Genomic DNA, 24613 nt, shown 5'->3' on the forward strand with positions numbered 1-24613 from the left:
CATTGAAAAACCTCCACACATCTGACAGGTCTACAGCTGCAGCCAGCTGCCTAAGCCTGCGAGAAGACACAGGATGAGGCTCGATGTGGTTCCTATCCAAAGGTGGGTTGTCAGTACAATTGAAATCTCCACACAAAAACAAATACTCATCATCACTAGAAACCTTAACAGTATCACACAGGACATCTAAAAAACCCATTCTGTCCACTCCTTTAGTTGGTGCATGTACATTGAGAAAAACAAAAGTCACATGTTCATATTTGACTTTAACTTTCAGCAAACACCCCTTGATTATTTCCTCTGCTTCGCAAGAAACAGGTAAAAAATTCTTAGAGAACACAATCCCCACACCTCCACTACAACTGGACTTATGACTAAAAAAAACATTTCCCCCACAGCCCTTCCTCCAGTCACTCTCATTGTCACCAGTACTGTGAGTTTCTTGAACCAACATAATATCTAATTTCTTTAAATCCATAAGCTCGAAAAAAGCAGCTCTTTTCACCTCATCTCTAGCACCATTCAAATTTAATGTACCTATTTTGAATTCAGACATGAGAGAAGCGAGACAGAGGAAAAAAGACAGGGACACATAGAGTGTGTTCTTAAACATCATCGTCATCATCAGCAGTAAGTGCTTGAGATCTCACTTTCAAAATCAGTTTCTTTAAACGATAAATCTCTTGGTCTGTCAACACATCATCAAGAAAATTCCCTGATTTTTTTGTCAAGACCCGAGACGACTCAACAAAAAGCTTAAGGTCAGGAAAATAATCCTCCACTTTCACCATCCTGAGGCCTTTGGTTTTCTGCAAGAATTTCCTGATCTCAGCAGGAGAGTACAGATTCTGGTGTTCCTGGCTCAGGGACAAATCACTTTCAGACTCCATACTGCTCTCTCCTGTTCTATTTCCTCTCTTAGCTTTTGACATTTTTGTACTACAGTGGGCAGGTTCAGAGCTCTTCCTCTTTTGAGACAACTTCAGCAAATCCTCATCAAGCATGTTGTCATCCTCACAAAGATCATCACACACAGACTCAAGAGTCGTGTCAGCTGTCTGACTGGTGTCAGAAAAACCTGCAGACTGGTCATTAGTCAGATCCGTTTCTACACCATCAACACTTTTCAAAATGCCAGTTTCATCAGACCCGTCACTGCTCGGAAAAAGCCGGTTCTCCACCGGCGCCTCGGCAGCGGGGTCCGCCTCAGCTACGGCGGAGCCGCCCGCGGTCTCAGCGGAGCCGCCCACGGTCTCAGCGGGTTTCGCATGAGCGATCGCCGTGTCCCTACCAGGAGCCCTGGCTGGGACCTGCTCTCCAACGGCATCATCCGCTGGCTGTGTGTTTCGTAGCCTCTCCGGACAGGAGCGAATTAAATGCCCTTCTCCACCACAACCAAAACATTTCATGCTCTCAGATGAAGCAAACACCATGTAGTTGAAACCCTCTATTTTGAAACTGAAAGACAGGTTCAGCTCGCCAGCAGAGTCTTTGAGGATCATAAAAACCTGCCTTCTGTGACACACAACATGTTTGAGGAGCACACATTTGCACCCCAAAGAGACCATCTTTATGGGCGAAACTAGTTGGCCATACCGTGACAGCTCCTTGGCTAAAGTTTCATTTTTAATAAAAGGAGGTGCATTTGAGATGGTAACCTTTTTAGCAGGGCTAACCAACGGGAGAACGGGCGTAAAGGTGTCGTGAATGACGACGACGCTTTCCACCAACTCATTAACTTTAGGTACCTTATCAAGAAAAATAACAATCGCACCGTTCATACGGGAGGCAGATTTCACGCTGTCACAGCCCACCACCTCTCCTACAGCCAAAACAGCTTCCTCCACCGAGCAATTCACAGTCGGTATAAGTTTGACAGCATGACGGCATGTCAGCTTCTCAAACTCTGCTCCACCCTCAACAGCGGGCATTGTGCCAAGCCAAGCCGGTAGCAAAAGCTACCAAACCAGCCGGCAACAAACAAACACACCAACAACCGTGTGTCGAGAAAATAAACACACCTGACAGTGAAAATAGAAAAGAGGAACTCGAAAACAGAAATCCACTCACTCCGACACTCCCGTCCCCAGCTCCATGCACTCCGCCATTCACTCAGAGAGAGAGAGAGAGAGAGAGAGTTTTCAGATGTGAGAGATTTGTGATGTTTACTGTATTTGGAGTGTGTGGCTAGTATGTTGTGTTGTGTAGTTAGTGTGTAGTGGATAGTTTTATGTTGTGTTTCAGAACAATGAGGCAATTTGGCGCTATATAAATAGAATAGAATAGAATAGAATAGAATTCAACTTTATTGTCATTGCACATGCACAGGTACAGGGCAACGAAATGCAGTTTGCATCCATCCAGAAAGTGCTTAGCCGTGATATAGATATATTACAATATATATTAGCAATAATATAGATGTGTAAGTATATGACAGAAATGGGTCTATTATGGTATGTTATAATGTACACGGTGTGAAGTATGTTATGTTATGTTATGTTACATAAATAGAGTTGAATTGAATGGAATTGTTACAGGTGCTGCCACAAAACCAGCAAAGGCAGATTACAGTGTAAACGGTGTCTCCAGGTAGAAAACAGGAGGAGTGACACACCTCCTGTTGTCAGACTGTGATGTTCTCCTTTATGGTGGACAGAAATTATTTTTTTGGAGTGGCACAAATAATTTGTGTGACATCTTATTTAATGCAGAACAGCTGATTGTTCTGTAAAAAGTTCGAAATGGTTATTTAAAAAAAAATCAAGATAAGAGGTAAATTGCTACAAATAACAAAATAACTTGGTTGTTTGCAAACCTTGTGTATAGGATTTTAAAATTGACCATTTATATTTAAAATTTCAAGTTAATGATTTATTAAACATGTTTGTAGTTGTTACAGTAAAAAATATAATTTTTTCTACTCGGATTGTATGTTTTTTGTCTGATTTTAGATCAGTTGTGTTAATACAGTATGTCAAAATAAAAACATGACCTTAAATTCAGACATGTGAGGTTGTGCTGAAAAGGATGATACCAAACAAGGCGAAATAAATAATTTTTAAAGGTCAAATGTAGAGGTCAAATCAAAAGTAGTTAAAAATGGCCAATTATACCCTTGACCCTAAACATTTTTTTTAAAGTAACGCAATAGTTACTTTTCAAGTAATTAATTACTTTTAGAATATTGTAAGTCAGTTACTAACTCTAAGTAACTACTTAGAGTTAACTACTAACTAGTTACTAGTTACTTACTTTTTCAACGTCACTTGCCCAACACTGATCCCAAACCATCTCCACTGGGTTTAGGTCAGACTGTATTATCACTAAAGACCGAATAAATCAGCTGAACTTGGAAGTCTGCCTCTGTGTACTTTAACCAGAATAAACCCACCGTAACTGGCCACTCTAAATCAGCTAAACTCCTGGAGACAACACTTTTTTTCAGAGGTGCCGCTGTATGTAAATAAAATGGACAAAGTGTTGTCCATTCTTCAAATTTCTGTTTGAAAAGTGTTTTGAAAATGACAGTCTTCATTACAAAGCTTTCTCCGTTATAAATTAGCATGCATGTTTTTAATGAACGTTTCAAGAACTAGCAAAAAAACAGAAACTCTTGTAGAGGATATAAAGTTAGAGACAGAAATGACAAGGAGCAGGTGCATCTAGTACAGGTAGAGCTGCTGCAAAAACCCACAGAGTCCAGCAGCTAGCGCTACAAATTCTGGATCCTTTGCCTTTAGTTAGCATTAGCAGCACATCCTACATCCGATGTGAAAGGACTTTTATGCTGCGCACTGTGACTTACAGCAATGGTCCCGGGTTAGCCCTGACCTAAAGTAATAATGGTATTTCTAACCACTGATATATCACAACTTTATCCTTTCAATAGCTGCTGAAAGTTAGGGGACCTAGCTGCTATTGGATATTTATATGAGATCCTCTGGCTTCAAACTGTATTAGCTTTCAAGGAGCTGCAGTTCAAAAAAGCGCCCCTCGGACAGCCAAACCGATCTGTTCTCTGATTGGATTGTTACATTTGTGATTGACATGACATTGACCAATCAGATGAAAGGAAGAAAAATAGGGTCAAAATTCGTACTTGTAACTTGCAGAGATTCACACAGTTTTTTTGGATAAGTCCACACACAAATCTTTTTTACGCACACACAAATTCTTTTCACACATACAAATCTTTTTTACACACACAAATTCTTTTTACACATACAAATCCTGATTTACAAGTAAAAAACTATTTATGACCACATATTTATGAGCCCATAGTTTTCACTGGGAGGATCTTTGTGTCAAAGGGAGTTCTTCCTTCCCACCATCACCAAGTGCTGCTCACAGTGGATTGTCTGATGGTTGGGGCTTTCTCTCTAATATTGGAGGCTGTTATCTTACACTGTTAAACAGCTTGAGATGACTGTTGGTGTCTGTTGGGTATTGTCACTTATAAATAAAGTTACATTGAATGGATGTAAATGGATAGATGTTATTGTGACAAAGAGAAAATGATTGTTAACAGATGGATTGTTGTTTTGTGTGTCTGCAGGCTGTCAGGCTGTCTGATCACAGAGGAAGGATGTACTTCTCTGGTCTCAGCTCTGAGCTCCAACCCCTCCCATCTGAGAGAGCTGGACCTGAGCTACAATCATCCAGGTGACTCAGGAATGAAGCTGCTGTTGGCTGGAGTGAAGGATCAAGGCTGGAGACTGGACACTCTCAGGTATGGAGAGAATGTCTGATAGAGGAAGAAGAGCTGGAAACATTTCCAGTGTCCTTCACTCACTTCCTGTTTGTATCCTGCAGATGAGACATGAACAATCACACATGCAGGAATATTTTCAGGGACAGTGTAACAGTTGCTGTTGTAATGCAGTGTATCACCACATGGCGGCGCCTTCTGTCTCATGACTGGTGTGTCACCCCCTTTTTGTTCTTCTTCGTACTCTCCCTGTAATGGATGCTCCCGTGTGTACGCGGACTAGTGTGCTCGTTAGTAATGTGTGGTAGAGGTGACACTTTTATTTTTGATATTGTAAATAAATGAGTACTTTTGGAAAGTCAGAAGCTGTTGCTCATTCGCTATCCACCTGCACACCTCCGCGGCTGGCTTCATCTCCACCGCACGTTACAACTGGCGCCCGAACTTTTTTCCCTTGGACTTCAGACGATTTTTGTATCCCGCCGAGGATTCTTCTCTTATAACACGTGAACTGTCTCGGAAATCTTCTCACTTTTGCGGATGCTCGGACGTTTTCCCCACCCATGGCCGCAGCCTCAGCTCAGGTGGGACCCGACTAATTTCTGGATACCGCGGTGTGCCGCTGCTCCACTTGAAAAAAAAAGAAAAAGAGAGAAGCTGACTCCGCGACGCGAATGGACTCTGTGGATCTGTTATTCGGACATGCTGTTGGTTTCATCTTCTAAGGATTAATTCTTCTGTGGGGAGCCTGGAAATGAACATTTCTGCTGGCTTTTCATTCCCCTTTCCCTCTGCTGAGACTAAACGGACTGTAGCACATGTAAGTGATAACTTGGCCGACTACAACTGTTAGTGCTGGTCTTCGGCTCAGTATAACGAAACGATTTAAAACTAATCTTACATTGAGCTCTAGTGTTGCAGACATGCTATTTTAATAACATGGTTGTGATCACTTCAGTCTAATTTTAGTTGTTGGGTGACGTTTTCATATGTCGTTTTTCCAAATTTAGTCTTGAACGGCATTTTTGCAGGTTTGTCTTTCTAGTCTGACCTAACTGACTCTTTTACTGTGATATAAATGACTGTGCTGTGCGTTAGAGCGGCTTAATTTTTTTGAAATCGCAATGGCACATTACCCAGATGACTCTGACTCAGACATGGAACTTACCTCATTACCAATGTGCCAGATAGTTGACAATGTAACTCCTAGCCTTAGCCAACAAGTGGTGGAATTAAGAACTGAGGTGAATAGGCTTAGTGACTGTTTACGTGACTCACTGAACATACAGCAGAGTTTACTGAAGCAGTGGGACCAACTCACAACGGGGAACTCTCCCTCTCCTGCAGTCCCACAGTCTCCTGTTTTCCCGATGGCCACATCGACACCTCATGTTCCTGCGAGGGACAAAACTGAACCCACCAACAGTACCAATCCGTTCCTGCCCAGCAACCCATTTCAACCTACAAATCCTTTCCTCCCATCTCACTCACTCGAGCTCAACAGCACTTCCAGAGTGATTGCGGCAGCTTTACATCACGCCAAACTGGAGCCTCCTGTGTATCCTGGGGATGACAAAGTGCAACCTGAGGACTGGTTAAATACAGTTGGCACATACAAAGCCTGATTGAACCTAACTGATGGGCAATTGCTAAACGAACTGCCACACTTTCTTGCAAAAGAGCCCGGGAAATGGTTCAAGGCATTGAGCTCCCACATCACGTCATGGGCTCAATTCTGTCAGCTGTTTAAGACAGTTTTTCTGCCCTCCGACAGCCAAGAACGCATCCTGAGAGGGATATTGGATTGTGTTCAGGCTCAGGATGAACCACTCCCAACCTTTGTTGCCCACATGTTGAGTGAGTTTGATAAACTGAAGAGCCCTCCACCTGAAGAAGACAGAATCGACCTAATTAGTAAACATGCTCTTGAAAAATACAGAGTTCCCCTGTATGGCGCTAATGTCACTTCTGTAATGGACCTGCTGCTGCATGCTCATGAGCTTCACTCAGTGCTTGGACCGCATAGACCACAGCCTCCTTCGTGTGGCAAAGAAAACTATAAGCCTGAACCTTACTGCTTCAAAAGCTCTCAGCCAGGGTTCACTACACGCACCTGCCCAAACTGTAACACCCAACCTCATTTGCCACAACGACCCTCAAACTCCGCTAGGCATGGCCCGGTCCAGCCATTGCCGGCGCCTGGCCCCTCTGACCCAGGCCACGAAAGGTTGGAATTAAGCAGCACTGCATCCCAGCCGCAATACAAGCAGTCGGGAAACTCCAGGGGGGGGAGGACATTTCACAGAGGCCAGCCTTCCCCCAGTTACTAACGGAGCCTCACATGCCCCATTCACTGCAGGGTGGACACAGTCCTGGACACTTAGAAGACAATTTTTCACAAGTCCACTGGAATACCCCACTAAGAACGAAAGTGAACTTCAATGCTTCATCTGTGGATGCTACCCTCGACACGGGCGCTTCCCTCTCAGCTGTACGACCAGATCTCATTCAAGTAAATGACTCTTACCCTAGAAACACAAGTGAGCGGAATGGTCCTACAGTTAACCTCGCCAATAATGCTCCCTGCATCCCTGAGGGTGTTATTTGGCTCAATATTGGATTCATGAACAAGAACTTTTACCAGCGTTTTGCAATAATACCAGATTTGTCTTCTCCTTTCATTCTGGGAATGGATTTTATGGCAAGAGCTTCTGTTTCTATTCACATTCCCACTAGAACAGTCTGCATTGAGGACATCCCCTGCCCACTCGCAGACGATGAAGAGGACCTTCCGAATGATTACTCGCATTCGCCTGGAACACTGATGTCTTTGGACTTGATTCGCTCAGACTTAACAGCCAAACTGTCTGAAGCAAGTCTCTCAGAGAGCGACAAGGATGCTTTACTCAATCTGCTCAGCAAGTTTAGCTCCTTGTTTGATGGTCATCTTGGTCGAACGGCTCTCACTGAGCACGCCATAGAGACTGGCAATGCAACACCTGTCAATCTCCCACCCTATCGCACGTCACCTGCTAAGAAACGTGATTGAAGAACAAGTGCAACAAATGTTGAAGGACAACATCATTGAACCTTCCACAAGCCCTTGGGCAGCTCCTGTGGTCATTGTCAATAGAGCGGCCGCGGAACCAAGGTTTTGTGTGGACTTTCGAGGGCTCAACCAAGTTACCCGAAAAGACTCTTATCCCCTGCCTCGTGTGGATGAGTCTTTGGCACGGGGAAAGTTTGTCACAACATTGGACTTAGCGCGAGGCTATTGGCAGGTTGCTGTAGCAGAAGACTCCAAGCCTAAAACTGCCTTCATCTCTCACTGTGGTCTCTTCCAGTTCCGGGTGCTGCCCTTTGGGCTCTGCAACGCACCTGCAACTTTTCAGAGGCTCATGAACTCTGTGCTTGCTGGCCTCATTTACAAAACGTGCGCAGTCTACCTGGATGACATTGTTATCGCCTCACCTACCTTTGAACAGCAAATGGTGGATCTTGAGGAGGTGCTGGGCAGACTCCAGGCTGCTGGCTTGTCCTTGAAGCTCAAAAAGTGTCAATTCTGCCTAGATGAATTCACCTTTCTCGGGTACCGCATCACATCATCAGGTGTTAAACCCGATCCAGACAAAGTAAAGGCGGTCAAGGAGTTTGATACCCCAACCTCGGTGAAACACGTCCGTCAGTTCCTTGGCTTGACTGGCTATTATCGGCGCTTCATTCAGAATTATGCCCGCCATGCTGAACCTCTTCACGCCATCACCAGAAAGGACAATGCTTTCCACTGGGACGACAGCTGTCAAAGAGCCATGGACACTTTGAAAGACCATGTCACATCAGCCCCGATCCTGTCATTTCCAGACTTCGACCGTCCCTTTTCCATTCACGCTGATGCATGTGACATTGGTCTTGGGGCAGCGTTGATGCAAAAGGATGACAAGGGTCGTGAGTATGTTGTGGCTTTTGCTAGTCGCTCCCTTCACAAAGCTGAATTCCCTTACTGCACTTCGGAGAAGGAGTGCCTTGCTGTGATATGGGCCCTGGAACACTTCCGCCCATACGTTGAAGGTGTTCATGTTACTATCTTCACTGACCACAACAGTCTCAGGTGGCTCATGTCTCGTCAAAACCCAACGGGCCGACTCACCCGCTGGTCACTTCGTTTGCAGGACTTTGATTTCACAATAGTGCACAAACCTGGTGCATAAAACAAAGTTCCCGATGCACTGTCACGCCACCCTTTGCCTCTGACCTCTGACAGGCCGACGGATCTTTTACCAGATCATGCTGTCATGGGCAGCCTGGACATTCGTACTCTGCCCCCCATCATTCTGGCTGACCGTTCACAATTGAGACAGCTGCAGCTGGATGATCACGTCACAGGTCCACTCCTCAGAGACATTGAAGCAGACTCTCTGAACAGCTCAGACAGTGCCACCTTGTTGCAGTATGTTGTGTGTGACTCTGTTTTGTATTACAGAGACCCCAAGTCCACATGTGCTTTGCACCCTTTGAAAGAGCTGAAACTGTTCGCCCCTACTTCCATGAGAGGCACCTTGCTGGACTATTACCACGACCACCCCACAGCAGGTCACTTGGGTGTTTCTAAGACACTGGCTAGACTGCGCTTTAGGTTCTTTTGGCCCAAGATGGCTGCTGATGTGAAGTGCTATGTGACTTCATGCTCAGTGTGCCAACTCACCAAGCCAAGTCAGAAAAAAGCAGCCGGTCTTATGGTTCCCATTGTCCCCCAGAAACCCTGGGAGTATGTTGGTGTGGATTTTGTTGGACCACTGCCCCGCACCCCCGCTGGTAATGCATATTTGATCGTGTTTGTTGACTATTTGACTAAATGGGTCGAAGCCAGTGCTGTCAAAGAAGCTACATCTCAGGTAGCAGCTGGTAAATTTGTCACTGACATTTTTGCTAGACATGGTACACCCACTTACCTGATTTCTGACAGAGGGTCTCCTTTTGTGAGTGAGCTTTTTGAAGATGTTGTTTCTGCCTTAGGGTCGGTGCACAGACTAACTACGGCTTATCACCCTCAGACGAATGCTACTGAACGTGTCAACCGGACTCTGAAAACTGCAATCCGCGCTTATGCAGGTGATAAACACACATCATGGGACAAGTTTCTCCCTCAGATTTGCTTTGCTCTGCGTACCGCCCCCCATGACAGTACAGGTATGACTCCTGCCATGATGCTTTATGGTCGTGAGTTAGACACCCCGCTTGACCTTATCACTCAGCCTTCTACAGCAGGTGTTGATGATCCGGGTGTACCTTACCCTGAGACTCTGAGAGCCTCCCTACAGGAAGCTCACGACCATGCCAAAGCAGCTCTGGACTATAGCCATGACAGACAAAAACATTACTATGACTTGAGACATCGACATGCCACGTTTCGTGTTGGTGACCTTGTGAGAATTAAGACGCACCCCAGGTCAGACGCTCAGTCTAACTTTACTGCTAAACTTGCACCACTGTTTGAGGGACCATTGTGTGTATCTCAGAGACTCAGTGATGTTAATTACAGGCTCGCTTGGGTGGACTCCGGTGTGGATGCAGGTGTTTATCTTGTTGTGAACATGCAACCGTTCCATACCTGGGACTCTCTCACTTCCAACGAACATTCTGTTTCATCTCCTGCTGGGAGAGAGATCACAGGGAACTCTGAGTCTCAGGCCCACCCTGGCCCCCCTGCAGTCACTGACATTGACTCTGAGCCATTCCCCTTTGATTTACCGGATATTGACTCTTCATCTGGTATGGGCGCTGTTTCAGACAGTCTTTCACCCAGATCTGTTCAGCACCCAGCTGCTGGTGGACATTACAATCTCAGGCCCAGACGTTGCCCCAGAATTACATCTGGCTGGAACAACAAAAGATGGACTAATGATTTTCACACAACCAGGCTTGATCTGAAGTGAAATGTTTTGGTTAAACCTGTTTGATGCTATCTTGTTGCATTGCTATTTTGAGTCATGATATGTAGATGTTTCTGTTTGCTCTACTTAATCCAGTTTTATGGCTCTTTAGTGCGTTAAGGTTCATTCTTGACATTTGCAAAAAAAAAAAGAAAACTGATTTTCCACGGTACATATTCATCCTATTTTCACCAGATTCATTTTTAAATGGTCTTTTGCCCTGTGTGTGTGCCGATCTTAACTGTAACCTCTATGTATAGGGTTCTGTTAGGTGTGGTGTGTGCTTTTTCAGCTGTGTACGGCTGAGGACAGCCTTTTTCTCACCAGGGGGGACTATGTAACAGTTGCTGTTGTAATGCAGTGTATCATCACATGGCGGCGCCTTCTGTCTCATGACTGGTGTGTCACCCCCTTTTTGTTCTTCTTCGTACTCTCCCTGCAATGGATGCTCCCGTGTGTACGCGGACTAGTGTGCTCGTTAGTAATGTGTGATAGAGGTGACACTTTTATTTTTGATATTGTAAATAAATGAGTACTTTTGGAAAGACAGAAGCTGTTGCTCATTCGCTATCCACCTGCACACCTCCGCGGCTGGCTTCATCTCCACCGCACGTTACAACAGACACACTAGTCTAGCTGGATAGTACATGGATATTTATGTAGGGGGTCTCCAAGGAGTCTGTTTGCAGGAACATTAATGATAACTGATAAGTCATGTTGCAAGTTTCATTAAAGGTAGACCTACAGTTAGGTGCATAAATATTTGGACAGAGACAACATTTTGTAACTTTAGATACACTTTATTAGGTCACAGGTGTACCTGAGATAGTGGCCACTGTGTACCTAATAAAGTGTCAGCCGTGTGTATGTTTCCCATGCTGTATGTCCATAGTCACAGTGACAGTCAGTGACACTGACAGAAGGATAAAACAAGGCTGTGAATCATTTCAGTCTGTGTGTGTGACAAAGAGGCAGACAGTAGCAGCTAACATTTGGAAATGTTACCCATATTCTATCACGATATTTCATTTTCTTATCTTTGCCTAACATTATACCGGTATTACCGTGAACGGTATAATATGGCCCGGCCCTAGGCACACCCAAATTTTTTAACCGCATCGCTTAACACTGCAGTTTTATATGTGCACCTTTTTGGGGGGGAAATTGCTGCCCATACAGACAATATTGATTTGTAAATGATTAACTAACAATCTTGTCAACACAAAGTTCTACATTTGGAGCACATTTCTACAAGAAAGACAAGTTACTGAAAAAGTGCTTGTACTTAAAGTGCTTTGCCACTCTTTGGCAATATTGTAGCCAATGTTAAACCTAATCATCACATCGGCCTCCTCTGACGACCTGTTTGCTGCTGCCTGCTGCTGAAAGGCAGTGGGGAGAGGGGACACTTGGGTAGTGCATTTATTGCAGCATATAATGTGTTTTCTGGATACACTGTGCTTTTTCAGTGTTCACAGACTGATGGCTCCATGTCAGAGTCGGGCCTAGGCTACTCAGTAGGGCTGGGTATCATCACTGATTTCTCTAATCCATTTGATTCGATTCAATTTTGCCTCAGACAGTCAGAAATATTTCGTTCTCATTCTGTTGTGAATTCAGCTGTGAATGTAGAGTTTGTCAGAATTCACATGGTCACAAAAATCCTTAGCAGTGGCCTACTTAGAATTAGCTGCTCAAGTTGTAGAAAGCAAGGGAAAACAGTATTAGCATTAGCTGCTAATGGCAGCCTACTAAGCATAAACTTAGTAAATTATAACGCAAGGGAAAAGTGTCACTCATGGCAGCATATCACATCATTATGACATAAGAGAAAAATATATTAGCATTAGCTACTAATGCTTATTCACCTCAAATTAGCTTTAGCTGCTCACATAGCATTATCTGCCTATGTAGCATTATCTCCTCACATCTTTGTTACCCAAGGGAAGAGAGTATTAGCATTAGCTACTATCATTGTTAAAAAGTAAGAGAAAACAGTGTTAGCATTATTGGATAATGCAAACTCACATTAAATTAGCATTAGCTATTAACAAAAGCGAACTTAGCATTAGCTGCTCACGTTGTTAAAAAGAAAGGGGAAACAGTGTTAGCATTAGCGCATGATGCTAATTCACGTCAAAGTAGCATTAGTTAATAACGGCAGCCTACTTAGCATTAACTGCTCACTAATATAATGCTAATTCACATAAAATTAGACATAACTACTAATGGCGGCCTACTTAGCATTAGCTGCACACATTTTTATAATAATTATTCACCCCTAATTCGATTTAGCCGCTAATGGCAGCCTACTTAGCATTAACTCCTCACATCATTATAATGCAGGGGAAAGAGTTAGCATTATCGCATAATGCTAATTCACATCATATTAGCATTAGTTAATAACGGTAGACTTTGTATCATTAGCTGCTGTCATTCTTACAAAGCAAAGGAAACCGGTATGAGCATTAGCTGCTAATGCTTATTCACCTGAAATTAGAATTAGCCACTAATGGCGTCCTACTTAGCATGAACTCTTCACATCGCAGGGGAAAAGTTAAAATTGAAGGAAAAGCTGTGTTAGCATTAGCTACTCATATCGTTAAAAAGTAAAAAAGAAATATGGTTACCATAAGGCGATAATGCTAATTCACCTCAAATTAGTATTAGCTAAAAACTGCAACCTACTAGCTTTTCACATTGTTATAAGGAAAGAAAATATGGTATTAACATTAGCTGCCAATTCCTATTCCCTAATGCAAGGGAAAAGAGTTAGCGTTAACGGATGATGCTAATTCAAGTCAAATTAGCATTGGCTAGTAACGGCAGCCTACCTAATTGGCATTAACTCCTCACATCATTATAATGCAAGGGAAAATAGTTAGCATCATTGGATAATGCTAATTCAAATCAAATTAGGATTAGTTAGTAACGGCAACCTACTCGGTATTAGCTGCTCACATTGTTAAAATTGAAGAAAAAATAGTGTTAGCATTAGCTACTCATATACTCCACCAGTGTATGAATGTGAGAGGGAATGAATAATGGCATTGTAAAGCGCTTTGTGTGCCTTGAAAAGCACTATATAAACCCAATCCATTATTATTATTATTATTATTATTGTTAAAAAGTAAGAAAAATACATTGTTAGCATTAGCGGATGAATTAGCATTAGCTAATATTGGCAACCTACTTAGCATTAGCTGCTCACATTGTTATAAATGGTTATTTATGGTTATTTACCTAAAATTAGCATTAGCCACTAATGGTAGCCCATTCAGCATTAGCTCCTTAATGCTAAATGAAGTTAATTAATGCTAAATAGGCTTAACTGAAGGGAAAGTAGTGTTGGCATGCTGCTGATATTGTTAAAAAGTAATATAAAGTAAGAAAAAACATTGTTAGCAGTAGCGGATAATGCTAACTCACATTAAATTTGCATTAGCTAATAACGCCAGCCTACTTAGTATTAACTGCTCACATTGATATAATGCAGGGGAAAAGAGTGTTAGCATCAGCCGTTTACATTGTTAAAAAGTAAGGGAAAACAGTGTTAGCATTAGTGCATAATGCTAATTCACGTCAAGTTAGCATTAGCTAATAACAGTAGCCTACTGTATTAATACAACGGTATTAGCATTTGCTGCTAATGTATTTTCACCTTAAATTAGCATTAGCTGCTAATGGCAGCCTACTTAGCATTAACTCCTCACATTGTCATAACGCAAGGGAAAAGGGTATAAGTGTTAGCTATTCACATAGTTAAAAGGGAAGGGAAAACGGTGTTAGCGTTAGTATATAATGCTTATTCACATCAAATTATTATTGGCCGCAAACTGCGCTAATCAGTAACTGTAGCCCTGAAAACACTTCAAATTAAGCATATAGTTAAACTGGGAGTGATTGTTGTTGGACAAAATGTGTTTTGCTGCTAGGGTTGCCAACCGTCCCTTAAAAAACGGAATCGTCCCGTATTTAGAAACAAAAGTACACGTCCCGTATTGAGCTAATAAGGGACACACTTTGTCCCGTAATACAGTGAGAATCAAAAGTAGTCTATAAATGTTAATGGAATTAATGCTTTGTTTGAAAACATAATTCCCAGCCCCTCTCCTGCTCTGTGACCAATGAGCTGACAGCACACTTGACAATTCGAGTATGACAATTCAGATTACCGCTTATCTCATTGGTCGAGGAAAGGTCGCTTACGGAGAAAATACCGGAAGACAACAGATGACCACAACAAGAAGCATGGCCAACAGGGAAACAAGTCTCGGTGCAAGTCTCGGACGACAGTACACCTAAAGCTGGGCATACACTGTGCGATTTTTTCAGTCACGTTATTGAGCTCCTGCTCAAACTGCACGATTGACCCGCAGGGGTTAGAAGTTCGTAGGTCACGATGCAGGTCTCACACTATACGGCCCGATGCTCTGATGCGACCTGAGTGCTCACACTGTGCTTCCATAAAATCAAAGTTATAACAGAAATTCTGTCGCTCGCTCTCCCTCTCTGTCTTTCACTCATACAGACACACACTAAATTGCTAATGAAAAACATTGATCAGGCAGCTGTGACGGTTGTTGTGGTCGTGATCATTTTGTGAGTCCACATCGAAAAGGCTCGGATGAGCTTTCCAAAGTTCTACAAGTTGTGCCTCCATCACTTGTGTCCAGATCACACACTGCACAGCCGTGCTGCTCCGTCTTTTTCACCAACGTTTACGTGTTTGCGCGTGAGCAGTGTGAGCGGCTGCGGTGACACCCTCACAAGCGATTGATGATCGGGAGCTGGTCGTGAGGTGTTAATCGCTTCTCGTTACCCCACGTATACTGCAGGATGAAGGCCAAAATCGGGCCGATCACCAAATCGGTCGCACGACTCAAAAATCGGCTCAAAATGGGCCAAAACACGCACAGTGTAAGCCCAGCATTAGACCAGCAATGTTTGTTCCCCTCAGAGAAAGAAAAAAAGGCTGCAAAGGTACAGGGAGGAATGGGAAAAGGAAAACACCTGGCTGGAAAAAGTGCACGATAACACCTATAAAGCGCACTGCACTGTGTGCGGCGCACTTTTTCCATAGGCATGGTTCTAATGGTTGGCTCATGAAGAACATGAGGGGCATGAAAGCTCGGGGAACCCTTAACCAATTTTTTGTCCACCAGGCCACGGCAGAAGCAGATATGGTCTGTAAACACTGGTTTGTTTTTTTAAACCCTCTGGTTAAGGTTAATATGGGCATATGCAGTGAATATCAGCGCTATGTGGCCAGAAGTGTGATAATATAATTTATTTTATGTAATAAACAACTGCAAGGATAGATGATTACAACAAATAGATGACTAATACATAAAAGTAATACATAGATGAATAATGATGATGAGTTATGATGTGTAATCATGGGAACAAGCGGGTTTACAAACGGGAGCAGCTCATTAGCATTAGAAAAGCTGAAATAATACCTCAGCTGAAGCCAATTGTACTAAATGCACTATATGTGGACTGTTACAAGAATGTTTTTCGTTCTATTGTTTTCTATTAATTTATATAATTTTAAGTTAAGCAGGACAGAGTTCTTTTAAAGAAAGATTTACTTATATTCTCAAAAGTTAAGCATGACAGGCTTCTGTTTAAGAAAGAGACCTGTTTTATTGTGTTAATGTTGTCAGTTTGAGCTAAAAATAAATGGCTAAATGATCATTTGTTTCCCATATGGTCATATCACAAAGAATATGCATCTACTTAAATCAAATTCAAATCAAATGGTTAAAAAAAAATAATTTCACACACAAAAAAAGAGCTACAAAATTCACCACACTGGGAAGGGTGAAGACAACTGGGTTGCCCGGCCCGACCACAAGGTGTCCCTTATTTATTTTTCAGGGAGTTGGCAACCCTATTTGCTGCTAATCATTCACAGCAATACAATTAGCATAGTGATAATAGGCTGTTGTTAGCTAGCATTGGGGGCTGTGGGGGTGGGGGGGAGCTATTTCTGTGACTGACTTGAGCAGGGGTCAAATGAGCCGTGGGCCACTTCTGGCACTGTCATCTCATTGGAGGGCCACTTTAGTGTCCAAGTAGTACAAACACGAAAACACCCACTAATATTTCCTAAAATGTAGTGTTTTGTTTGTTTACTTTAATTCCAAATATTGTGTAACAAGACAAAATTGCAAACATGAACACAATTTTTTTCTCACTCTTAACTATCTGAAGCCTTTCAGTTTCATTTGTCATATGTAAGTTAGCACAGGGTCAACATTGCAATGAAATGTATTTTACGAGCAGAAGACAATCACTCTGCAGTATAGTACAGTATAGTACAGTAGTTTCATTGAACTACAAAATAAACAGCTCTTTCTGGCCAGACATGTGGAAGCACTTTTGCTACAATTTTGTTTGTATTTAACAAAATAAAAATGCAGGCATAAGCTTAAATATTAGTTTCTGACTGCAAGTGAAAATTGTTTTCGTTCCAAATAAATCTCTCACTGAACTAACACAAGTCAATCCCTCAACATGTTTGCACTCTCTTGTTACCTCGGCCAGGTCCACGGCTCCGAACCGTAGTAAGGAAACCTCTGGCTAATACTTTGGGTTCCGTGTCGGGCTCGTAGCCACGAACTAGCTTTACTGTCTGGGTCAACTGTGCTAGCAAGAGACAGAAAGAGGCACTGAAAGGCTGCTCCAGCAGAACTTTATTGTTTCGACTGGAGATATGGTGTTGATGAATGTGAATGAACTAATCCAAAGATATAACCATGTGCAGTCTGGAGAAATGGCATCATCCAGTCTTTTCTGTTTCCATCAATCACTGTCTGGTTGGCCTCAGTCATGAAGCATGACAGGGCCAGACAGTAAGGTCTTTAGAGAGGCTCATCTGTGCTGTCTTTCCTCCATCCAGGACCTGTAAAGGTCCAGAATGAGGGACAAACACATCTCTACAGACCTTTCACATCATGGAGATAAACTGTTCACATTTCTTCCTTCAGGCAGACGATACAGTGTTGTTAACAAAAAAACAGACACCACAGACAATTCATTCCCCCAGGCTTTGACTTTGATGAACACTGTGAATGTTCATGTGTATGAGAGCCGTGTAATGTCCATGTGTGCATGCTGACTGTGCTGCTCTGACCCCCCTCCTCCTTTCAGGGTGGAGCCTGCTGGAGTCCGATGGTTGAGACCAGGTCTGAGGAAGTGTAAGTGTGTTTTTAATGTGATTCATGAAAACAAAGCAGCACACATTCAACCATCTTCATCATGTCAGGAGTCATCATCAAAGTGTCAATCAATGAACAGATGATGGATCAATAACTGCAGCTGGATTGTGTTTGTTCTCTCCATCAGATTCCTGTCAACTCACAATCGACACAAACACAGTGAACACAAAGCTCCAACTGTCTGACAACAACAGGAAGGTGACACAAGTGGAGGAGGTTCAGTCATATCCTGATCATCCAGACAGATTTGATGGTTTTTATCAGCTACTGTGTAGAAATGGTCTGACTGGTCGCTGTTACTGGGAGGTCGAGTGGAGAGGAAACGTTTCTATATCAGTGAGTTACAGAAGCATCAGAAGGAAAGGACGCAGTGCTGACTGTTTGTTTGGATTCACTGATCAGTCCTGGAGTCTGATTTGTTATAATGGTGCTCCTCATTCTGTCCTTCACAATAAGAGACAAACATCCATCTCCTCCTCCTCCTCCTCCTCCTCTGTCTCTAACAGAGCAGCAGTGTATGTGGACTGTCCTGCTGGCACTCTGTCCTTCTACAGAGTCTCCTCTGACACTCTGATCCACCTCCACACCTTCAACACCACATTCACTGAAACTCTTTATCCTGGGTTTATGTTCTGGTCTGGTTCCTCAGTGTCCCTGTGCTGAGTGGAGTATAAAGAGTGTCCTCCTGTTAGAGAAACACCCTGACTGTTGAACAGATTTGCACACCTCTGTTGCTTGTGAAGCTCGCACACAAGAATTTCACTCACATGTACTGTACCAGTGTACCTGCACATGTGATGTGACAATAAAAGTGATTTGATTTGAGATAGTTCAGTCTGTACATGTCTGTCTCTTTCACTCACAAGCACGTTTTCAGATTCATGGATTCAATCAGTTGATGTTTGAAACTCTTCTAAATGATTCCTTGTAAACTTCTTCCTCTTCAGTCCTTTAAAGATGGAAGCTCCCATTATTCCAGGATCTTGTTTTTCTGTCTTTTTCCACTCAAAGCTTCACAGTGAATATCAGTATGTTGTGTTTCTCTGAAGCTCAGTTCACAACCAGCTCCTCTGCATTTTCAACAAGTCTGAGCTCATTAAGATGAATCCAAATGTTTTATTTCTCTTTCTTAATGGGATGTTTCCAAACTCTCCACATGCTCTTACTGTTTCACTCATTGTTGGAAGCTCATCATGTGAAAATGTTTCAGCCATGGAAGCTGAAAATATTGGCTCAATAGTTTTGAATGCAGTTCTAACCAGTGTGCTGGGTTTTTAAAAATACGTGGCTGCTGCCTGATGTTGGGCCCACAGAGGAAGACGACTCACTCACTCTTCTTCACTTCCTCCTTAAACATGTGGAAGGAGAGCAAAGTGCTGCCAGACTCTTATTTCTGACAGGAACAGAAGAAACCACAGCAAACTGTTCCAGTTATTCATCTTCATCACAATCTATTTATTTATGATGGTGTCTTCAGTCTGAGGGTTTGAAGTTTCCATGTCTGTGTGATGTGTGGTGTGAAGGCTGCTGGTTAAACTGGGACTCACTGTTTAAAGCACTGAGTGCTCATAGAGAGATGCTCCATGAGTCCCAGTACAGACTACAAACATGGTGGAAACTTAGCTTTGATATCCACACACTCTGCACGTCTGTGAGTAACTGTGATGAAGATGTGCAGAGATCTGTGTACAAACAGGAGAAAGACTGTAAAGACTCTGTGCTTCTAACAGCCTCTGTTAACATATGTGAGGCTGTTTGTTGTTGTTGCCATGGAGCTTTTCACTGTTTGGGTCAGCAGGTCATGTGATCAGGTTTGTTCTGTGAAAGCTGGACGATGGTTCAGTGTCAGGGTTTGTTTGCATTCATCAATAAATATCTAAATAAATCAAAGACTCCATGTTTTTTCTTTCATCATGTGACCTCTGCTCATCCATCTCTGTGTGTATCAGGATACATTTAGTTCATAATACACAGAAAAATCAGAGTTATTACCTGTAATAAATGTGAAAGTAAAGATTCCTGCAGTGATAACCAGGCAGGACTGAAACACATCCAAGCTCACAGCTGTCACCACGGTATCATTATAATAATAATGATTTCCTCCTGATCTCATTTCCATAGCAGAGAAAGCTGTGGTGTATATGGAGGTGGAGGGTGTGGTCTATGGCTCAGGTGTAGAGTGAGGGTGGGGTCCTGTGTGCACCACAGCAGCATGCTGGGACTGCTGAGGGTGGAGGAGTGATGATGACATCAGAGCTGCAGCAAAGCAGTCAGCAGCACAGAGACCAGTGAATACACAGTCTGTCCATCTTTGCATAGATACAATATATAGCACAATATTGAATGACAGAGACACGCTGTGTGAGCTTCCACAGATACACTGACGTCAGGATCCAGAGTCCTCCTGCTGCTCCCCCCTCAGAGCCCCGTGATCAGCACCAACACATTCAGTTAGATGACAGAGTCCAGCTGCAGCTAGAATCAGCTCCCCTCTGTCAACAACAGCACAGCGTCAGTGTTTCACACTCAGTGAAAGGAGGAAACACCAGAAGAACACCATGTGTGCTACGTTTCCCAGGACAGACTACAAACTGCACAAATACAGAGCAGCACGTGGAAGGACCTGGAGCTGCATTTAAAGAGAAAAGACAGCGTGATGTCCTGTATGGACAGGTGGAAGGAACCAAGTCCTCAGCTGAAACACTCGTGTTTGTCCACAGACAGGAAACACAGCAGGAAACAAAGAAGTGCAGCTCATGGATAACACACTTCCTGTCAGTCACAATGAGGCTGGAGCCAAACACAGAAAGGTGTTTTTGTCCAGATGAGCCCAGAGAAGAAACACGAGTGTTCACAGACATCAGAAGCTCAGAGAGGTGAAACATGAGGTTGGAGTCCTCGTCAGCATTCAGAAGAGCTGCTGTGAAACCCTGAGTACTCATGACAGACTCTGATGGCACAAACACATCATGATTCAAACAGAAAGACAAACATGGAGCTCCTGATCCTCCTGCATGAGAACAAGCTGACATGAGCGCTGTGTCTGAGAGTGTCTCCCTGTCACAGTGACAATAACACAGCTGCTGCTCACAGTCATTAAACTGACCTGAGGTCAGCTGCTAGGACGTCTCTGTGCTCCTTGTATATGAACCATGTGACCTCACATCAGTGCTGTGGATGACTGTAGTCATAGAAGAGTAGAGCTGTAGCAGGTGGTGTGAGGAAGAGGAGGAGGTGGTGTATTCTAGTTCACGCAGTACTGAAACACTCCAGCAGAGGGCGCTGTTAAGTCCTTATTGTAACACAGTTACTGTGTGCAGTTATACTTCATACATAATCTGCACTTATTTCAATCAGACATGCTGTCAGTAAATGATTGATTCCAGATGACTTTTTTGGAGTAATGACACCAACACTGATCAGTAAACAGGTGTTTGTGTGTGAACAAATATCAGCAGGTGTGACGTCACACCCACAGTGTGTCATCAGTGTTTGTGGTCACAGTGTTTCTGTGTTCATGTTCAGGTTCTAGTTTAAAGTCTCTGTCGCTCACTCTTTACTCTTAAATGTTTGAATGTTTAAATGTGTGTGTGCCTGTGTAACAGCGCCCTCTAGTGGACGAGCTGGCCTCCTGCACTATGAGCTCTGCAGACAGGAATGAGCTTAGAGCACCTTTATGTAACCCTAGTAAACATAGCTGTCAATAAATAAAAGCCTGTTAGTAAAAACAGTCATAAGAAATATATTACAGGTGATAAATAATCAATAAATAGATCATAATGGTTAAAAAACACATTAAAAAACATCAACAATGATGTAATTCATGGTATAGTATTTCATTTGTGTTTAAAAACATGTTAAAGGACAAAAAACTTGCTGATTCACTGTGTTTTCATGTTAATTCAGGTAAAATGGGTCAAATATGTGTTCAGACTCTTATTATAACTATAATAAGAACATAACTGAACGGGACTTGGTGAGTAGTGTTGGTGAGATGAAGCCTCGTGATGAACTGAAGCTTCCATCCAACTGGTCGATTTATGGTTTGAAGCATTGTGATGATTCATTTGCTATTGATTCTACTTCCTGTTGACTAGTTTGATGACAGTGAAACAATCACAGCTGATTGTGTGATGATGTAAACTGTCACTGTTACATTCAGTGTGTGTGACATCATGTTAGTGCAGGCTGATAACAGCCTGGTTATGATGCTGTTAGAAACACATGAACGTGTCCATAGATCAGTGTGTGTTTAACATGAGAGCTTCAGCCCTGCTGATGTGTTCAATAAAGACATGCAGGAAAACTGATGAGACTCTGAAATAACTCTTTATATTTATAATGTAACTCTGCATCAAAAGAACAACAAAGGATCCCAGACAGGTTTATGTGAACAAAGACGATTCTGATGTTTCTGTGTTTCTAACAGTTTGACATTATTAGTAAACAGACTGCAGTGAACAGGATTTATAAAGAGCTTATATATAAAGATATGACAGCTGTTTGACAAGTTTATCACTCTGTGTTTGGACCTGATCAGTCCAGCTGTTTACTTGAAATATGTTCATTTACCTGTTCTGTTATATTTATGTTCTTGTCTCTGTTGAAAAACACATTTTTAATGTCCCTCAGATTTTTCTCCCAGATGAATAAATATAAAAATGACACAAACTGACTGCAGCTACTTTTTGTCCTTTCTGTCAGAACCCTTCATGTGACTCATGAGAGACACGTTTCAGCTGTTTGTGACAGATCAGAGGCCAACAAGTCATTTATAACACTTTCCATCATTGTTTAGCACAAACACATGTTGACACAGCAGCGGGGCCGCAGTGAGAGTCAGAGCCAGGAGATAAAACCTCCTGTTTGACCACAGCCTCAGTTTGTTCCTGCACTTCAAACACTTCCTGTTGTTGACTGGGTGGAGTCAGGAAGCCAGCGAGGCCCTGCAGGACTGAGACTGCAGACTGGGACGTGCTCTGTGATGGAGATCAACAGCATCACTGACTGTTTCTGTGAGGACACCATCATCCCAGCAGGGCTGTTTCCCAACAAAAAGCCCTGGACCATCAGAGACCTGAAGCTGCTGCTGAATGAAAGAAGAGGATCTTCAGGTCTGGAACAAGGACGAGCTGAGAGTGTTAATAACGTTACTAATGTTCAGTTACACTTTACTAGGTCACATCTGTGACACACGTCACTTAAATAAAGAAGGAAATATTGGCTCTGTTTTATCTGCTGGGCCCAAAAGTGACTCCCCGTATTTAAACTGCTATGAATAACTTGTTGGTCTATAATATGTGAAACATGTGTCAAATGTATCCATCATGAAAGATATCAGGTCATCTTGAGCCACAAAAACATTCCTATCATGAGGTAGAAGCTGGAATCAGTTTGTTGCAGAGGGACGTTTATATATCCCATATTTATCCAGTTAAAGTCACATTGAAATTCAAAAATGTCTTTTCAAGAGTCGTCTGTCCAAGAGGAGCAGAAACAAATATAACAACAGTTATTTAAGGCTGTTTTAAAGGCCACAAAGGAGCAGATTGGTTATAATGCAGCTGCTTCAGAGGAATAAAGATGAAACACTGTTTTTATTTCATGTGTAACACCTTTCAATCATGTGTTGACTAAAGTCTATTGACCAGTATAAGTAAAGACATCACACACACACACACACACATGGAAACACTGAAACCTGTTTTTGGTGCAGCAGCGGTCCCAGCTGCTCGCCTTTATCTAGACTGGGTCGGCTGCTTATCTCAATATAATCAATGTTTAAAGTTCTCAGTGTTTCTGTGTTGCTTCGTATAGGATCTCCCAGCATCATCACTGTGCTGTCCAATCATTGTGTGCTAGGTTACCCTTATAGTGCAATGTGTGTTTCCACAAAGAGAAGCATGTGTGTCAAATATAAATAAGCACAGAACAGAAAAAGCTGCGAGTTTCTTCTATTTAGAGTCAAGTTAGTGTTTTGTGTCTTTGTTTGAGGCCTAATGTCAAGCAGAGGTGTGTGTAACTGGACTGCTCTGTTATATGTGTGAAATGTGTGCTTCTCTTCAGCATCATCTTCGTCACTGCTGATTCCTTTGTGTCATCATGTGTTGAGAAGAGAGAACAGTTATAACGGAGGAGCAACAGGAAGCCCTGAAATCTGCATCCAACAAGGAAGTGTTGGCTCACCAGTGATCCCAGCAGAGCCACTGGTTTGGCTCCAGTTGTTATAGATTCAATGATGTTGTTCCTACAGATACATGTTAGCATCTTTATTGTAGTAAAGTCTTGTAATGTGAAGCTAGAAACAAGGCAGGAAACAGCTCCATGATCTGATCTTAATGATGTTGTTTTGGTTTATTTCTGTCTTTCAGAACTGGATTGGAAACTATCAAAGATCTAAAAACAGCCTCAACCCTCCCAAAGAGCAAACTTTACACACGTCATCTTTCAGCTACAATCTTTGTTGCAGGGATCTTCTGCCAAACAAGGCTGAGAGAAGATTTCTTACAGCTGTCATGTTGATGCTGTTTCAATCTTTGGGCAAACACACTCATATATTAGGGCTGATATCAGGGCTGCACAAGTTCTTTGTGTTTGTGATCATGAATAATAGAAGTGTGCCTGTTGAAGATCATGTTTGCTACATGATTATATGTCCTGTTATTGTTCTGTATTATATTCAGCTTTCAGCATCCTTTCCCAGCCCCTGTTACACCATCCATACAAAGCCAATCTGACTGTGAGCCAAT

The 24613-nt window shown here is 42.7% G+C and overlaps 1 protein-coding gene across 1 annotated transcript; it reads left to right on the forward strand.

Moving 5' to 3' along the window:
• LOC112846398 (ribonuclease inhibitor-like) lies at positions 1 to 24386 on the forward strand. Its single transcript, XM_025905900.1, has 3 exons — positions 1 to 102; positions 4556 to 4729; positions 24236 to 24386. Exons 1-3 carry the CDS (start codon positions 74 to 76, stop codon positions 24384 to 24386), a joined length of 354 nt encoding a protein of 117 aa, XP_025761685.1. The 5' UTR covers positions 1 to 73.
• Positions 24387 to 24613: the final 227 nt, after the last annotated feature.

This window comes from Oreochromis niloticus, linkage group LG3 (assembly GCF_001858045.2).
Source record: "Oreochromis niloticus isolate F11D_XX linkage group LG3, O_niloticus_UMD_NMBU, whole genome shotgun sequence".
Classification (NCBI taxonomy): Eukaryota; Metazoa; Chordata; class Actinopteri; order Cichliformes; family Cichlidae; genus Oreochromis; species Oreochromis niloticus.